General features: G+C 47.5%; 1 protein-coding gene across 2 annotated transcripts in view; it reads left to right on the top strand.

Moving 5' to 3' along the window:
* ALPL (alkaline phosphatase, liver/bone/kidney) overlaps window positions 1–5,346 on the top strand; it is a 62,527-nt gene that overhangs the window by 35,870 nt on the left and 21,311 nt on the right. For both annotated transcript variants that reach the window (XM_012801595.2, XM_023509736.1), the window contains one exon: window positions 4,707–4,870. In XM_012801595.2, the coding sequence (XP_012657049.2) occupies window positions 4,810–4,870 (61 nt within the window). In that variant the 5' untranslated portion in view covers window positions 4,707–4,809. The remainder of the gene's footprint in view (window positions 1–4,706; window positions 4,871–5,346) is intronic.

Here is a 5,346-nt window from a genome sequence, read left to right as displayed (position 1 = left end):
GTCCGGGCTGGGGATTCGAACCCGCCACCTTAGGTGTACGTGGCTGGCGCCTTAGCCGGTTGAGCTATAGGCGCCGAGCCTCTCCATTGTTTCTTGAGAACTTAGAGTCAGGATTGCAGCAGGCACACAGTAGGGCTTTAGAAATGAGGAATAAGTGAAAAAGTTGAATGAGACTGGGCATACGCCTATCGTCTTAGCACTTTGGGAGGCTGTGGTGAGAGGATTGCTTAAGTCCAGGAGTTCAAGTTTATAGGGAGCTATGATAAGGCCACTACACTCCACCCCAGTACTAGCAGGAGATCCCATCTCTTACAAAAAAAAAAAAAAAAGTTGATTGAACAAGCATCAGGTCCTCCCATCAGGACTCAGCTGGAGAAGGAGAGCATCACGGGCGCCCCCACCCCACCCCATTTCATCCCTCCTGACTAATCTGCAAAGATTAACTAGGGATAAAGCAGGACGTAGCTACTGACCCAGGGCTTTGGAGCCAGTGTCCAAGGCCAGCAAGACAGTGTGTACAGGTTCCAGTGGCCACTCCTGGGGCTCTCCTTGTCCCAAGATGGCCCTTTTCTACCTCAGCCTGGACACGATCCTCACGGCAGGCCTCAGCTTTATCCTGCTGGGGCTGGTCCTGTGCCTGCTGTGCTTCTTCACCTGCCGCCTAGCCAGGCCACTCAGGTAGGGGACTTGCCCTGCCCCCTCCTCCCCATCTAACATCCTACCCTAGGCTCATTCAGCCCCTGTGCTCTCATGGGGAAGAATAAGATGGGCTGATGCTAATCTTTCCTACCGTTTGTGGTGAGGAAACTGAGGCCTAGAAAGGCTGAGCCCTGGAGTCAGCCTGGGTTTGAATAGCTCTTGGTCTCAGACCAGCTGGCCCCTCTGCTCAGCTTCCTAAACTGGGAAATGGGGACCATGAGCACCTGTTGTATGAAGATCATGGATGTGGACAGCAGGCAGTAGGGTGCATTGTGAGTGCCCGAGAAATGGTAGTGACTCATGTCCTATTATTCTGTCATTTGCCATGGATCTTTTGAGATCCAGCCCAAGGCTGACTTTTTTGCCAACTCCAAGGCACTTCCATGCCTTCTGCCCCAGGTTGCTGAGTCAGTCTTCAGGCCCAATGCCTGGTCCCTCTGTCCCCTCCCCTAGCCTGCCAAGTAGCTGCTCCTTTTCTGGAGCCAGAGCCCTGCCAGGACTTCTGCACACTCGTCGTAAGTAAGTAATCAGGGCACGTAGCCTGGAGCCTGGCAAAGAAGGTCTAGTTGAGAGGCCAAGGGGTGGCAGTGGGGTTGGCATACACCCGGAGGCCCATTCCAAGCTAGTAGAGCACTGGCAGAGGATGGTGGGCAGTTGGGGCCCCCGCAGCCCCAGACTGGGCCCCGTAGAGTGCATCACCCAGGGCTGTACTGGGAGTCTTCGTATGGGGGAGGCGTCTGAGAGGGCGAGCCAGTGGAAAGGAATGTTTTCTGAGGAGTCTCCCTCTCTGCCCTGAGCAGAGGCAATGGGAGAAGGCACCCATCTCCAGGCCAAGCCTATCAAAATTCAGAGCATCCCAGCCTGAGTCATTGACATTTACAGAATGCTACTACTGTGTAGACAGGCCTTGCTCTTGCTCAGGCTGTGACTCAAACTCCTGGGAACAAGTGATCCTCCCACCTTGGCCTCCTAGAAGGCTGGAATTACAGCCACCGTTCCTAGCCTGACTGCTTTTCTCTGAGGATCAGGAACAAGACAAGGATGTCCACTTTTGGCACCCAGATCAATCAGCAGGACTTCCCCAGCAGCTCAGAAGTCTCCATGCTCCCGAAGTGCAGTCTTTATCCTGTCTTCTGACACCCTGGGTTAGCTTTCATCCTTTCTGTCATTGGGACCACACTGTAAGTACTCTGTGGTCTGGCTGCCTTTGCTCAACCTTGCCTTTTCCGGGAGATTCATTCACATTGTGTGGAGTTGAGGGTCATGGTCATTGCTGTAGAGGTTCCTGTGTTACAAACACAATGGATTTCTCCAGCCTGCTGCCCATGAGCACAATTTTGAAGCTGTCGCCAACAGGGCTGACACATACTCTGCAGGAGAGAAACAGGTTGTAGGACACGTGTGATGCTTAACCTTGGGTCTGCCACTTGGACTTTCTGCACACACAGGAAAGAATTTTGGATAATTGTTTTCTTCCCCCTACCCCCTTCCTTAGGGCATTTGCTCTCACCTGCCATAAATTTTTGCTGTGCCAAGCACTGGGAATATAGGGGCAGATAAGGCCAAGTCCCTGCTCTTAGAAGCTCCCAGTGTGGCGGGTGATAGAGACCAGCAAATAATTATTCCTTTCAAGACAGGGAGGTGCATGCAGTGATTGAAGTGATTTGGAGCTCAGAGGCAGTTTATTGGAATGAGTTATCATCCTGGAGTCTTCCTGAAAGAGGTGACTTTCGTTTTTAAATGATTTTAAACAGAGGCTGGGTGTGGTGGCCCGTGCCTGTAATTTCAGCACTCTGGGAGGCCGAGGTGGGTGGATTGCCTGAGCTCACGAGTTTGAGACCAACCTGAGCAAGAGCAAGACCCATCTCTAAAACAAACAAACAAACAAAAATAGCCGGATGTTGTGGCAGGCACCTGTAGTCCCAGCTAGCTGGGAGGCTGAGGCAAGAGGATTGTTTGAGCCCAAGAGTTTGAGGTTGCTGTGAACTATGATGCCCTGGCACTCTCCTGAGGGTGACAACGTGAGACTCTGTCTCAAAAAAAAGATTTTAAATAGGATCTGAATGTATCAATATTTTGTCACTTTAATAACATTTTTGTGAATTTAGGATTTGCTATAGAAATGCTTGGAAACATTGGATTGACAAATCTTAGAAACTATCTGAAATTCTACCCCTCTGTCAAGTGCGGTTAGATGTTAGATGTAAGGGATTTTCCTTCCAGTTGTCACCCTTACTCTTGCTCTGGCTGGTCTGGAACTCCTGACCTCAAGTAGTCCTCCTGCCTGCCTTAGCATCCCCCCATGCTGGGAGTATAGGCGTGAGCCACCTCTCCCAGCCTCACACCACTTTTCGAAAGCCATTTCCCACAACAAATGGAATAATCACTTATATCTTAGTTTTGGATAAATTTATAACATTATTTCCCAGGAAACTCTTGCCATTTCAAACTATTCATCTTCCAGTAACACTCATACACAACGGGGTTATTACATTTCTCCCTTGCCAATGGGGCTGTGTCCTGTGATGTTAACAGGATGACCACAACTTGAAAACATCCTTCGGCCTTGAATACATGCTCATTTAAGGCAACTTGAAGAACTCTAATAAAAAAGAAGAAATAATCATTCATAGTTCTACTACCCGGAGAAAACCGCAGTTCGTGTTTCAATGTATTTCCTTCCAGTCTTTTTTTTTTTTAAATGTAACATTGCAAAGGTATTACTATGTCTCAATGCAGAAGAAAGCTTATGAAATGCAGCAAAGACAATGATAAAAATCAGAGTCATCAGTGATATGATGTAATGGCCACCCTTACCAGCCAACCTCTTCCCATATGTAACTCCTGCCATTTTTGTAACTTCTTACCATAAATGACAAGCTCTAGAAGAGAATGTGGTAAATGTAGGTGTCCTGTAAGAGCAAATGACCCTGTGGGAAAGGCTGGGCTCTTTGTTTTGTCCCTGATGTGCTTGAGACACAGATAATTAAAAGGCTGAAGACTAGTGTTCTAGACAGGGACTTTTTTTTTTTTCATTTTTAGACAGACTGTCACTCTGTCACTCTGGGTAGAGTGACATGGCATCATCTTAGGCTCAAACTCTTAGGCTCGAGTGATCTTCTTGCCTCAGCCTCCCAAGTACCTGGGACTATAGTCACCCACCACAACACCGGGCTATTTTTAGAGACGAGATCTCACTGTTGCTCAGGCTGGTCTCAAACTCCTGAGTTCAAGCAATCTACCTGCCTCAGCACTCCTACAGTGCTAGGATTCCTTTGACCAGCCTAGAAAGGGCTTCCTTTTTTTTTTTTTTTTTTTGAGACAGACTCTCACTATGTCGCCCTTGGTAGAATGCTGTGGCGTCACAGCTCACAGCAACCTCAAACTCTTGGGCTTAAGCGATTCTCTTGCCTCAGCCTTCCAAGTAGCTGGGACTACAGGCACCTGCCACAATGCCCGGCTGTTTTTTTTTTATTGTTGCAGTTGTTTAGCTGGCCCAGGCCGGGTTCGAACCCGCCACCCTTGGTGTATGTGGCTGGGACTGGAACCACTGTGCTACGGGTGCTGAGCCTAGAAAGAGCTTCTTAAGATGTGGTGCATGAAGCAACAGCACAGGCATCTTGTGGGAGTTTCTTAGAAACACAACCAGGAATTGGGGTTATGCCCCAGAGGAACCATCTGGGATTCTACTGCATGTTATAGTTTGAGAGGCAAAAAGCACAGTGCTTAGACTCTGGGAGCTGGCGAGGTTTGGATGAATTGAAAGTGGGAGTTCACTTGGGAAGAGGGAGGGAACTTTGCAGCATGGAGGTCACTGATATTACACGACTGTCTGTGTGATTTCTAAGAGAGGGACCACCTAGGTTTGGCATCCCAATGTCTAGCCCCATGCCTGGCCCTTAATCGGTGCTCAGCTAATCCTTGGTGAGTGAATCAAGGTATGAATAAGTGAATGAAAAAGTGATCTCTGGAGCTGTGCCTTCATATGTCTTTTTTAAAATTTCTAGGATCGGAACATCAATTAACATCTGACCACCGCCAGCCCACTCCCTCTCACCTACGCAGATCACATCTCTGGGCTCCAGAGAGGAGGCAGGTCTTGGGTGAACAATGATTTCAGCATTCTTAATATTGGCCATTGGGACCTGTCTTACCAACTCCTTTGTGCCAGGTAGGATTGTGGACACAGGTGGAGGGATGAAAAGACCTGGAGCAAGTGGGGCAGGTGTCTATGTTCAAGGTCATAGAACCATAAAAGTATTTAAGAGCTGGAAACAAAGTGTGCAGAGCGGGAGATCTCAGCCCTGGTTTCCACGTGTTAGCATTGGATAAGTTATTCTTTTTCCTTCTATATTGTCTGTTCTTTGACTAGAGTTTCTGGGTTTCTCTTTTATCTATAATAAAGTAAAATATCACTAATTTTAGAGATTCTTCCAAGTCTTAAATGCTGTCTCCTGTTGGTTTCATCTGCCTGCTTTCCCTCAGGACAATACTTCTTTTTCTTATAGTTAGTAGTTCTTGCTTGTGAACTCATTTTCAGTAGGAGTTTTATGTTTTATTTATTTATTTTTTTTTTTCTGTTAGAGACTCAAGTGGAAGTGTTTCTACTATATACTAAGGTATCTGATTCTTTTTTTTTTTTTTTTT

The sequence above is a fragment of the Otolemur garnettii genome, unplaced genomic scaffold, assembly GCF_000181295.1.
Source record: "Otolemur garnettii isolate 467f Iridium unplaced genomic scaffold, OtoGar3 scaffold00009, whole genome shotgun sequence".
Lineage (NCBI taxonomy): Eukaryota > Metazoa > Chordata > Mammalia > Primates > Galagidae > Otolemur > Otolemur garnettii.
The sequence above is the reverse complement of the archived record's forward strand: the minus strand, read 5'-3'. Positions and strand labels throughout refer to the sequence as shown.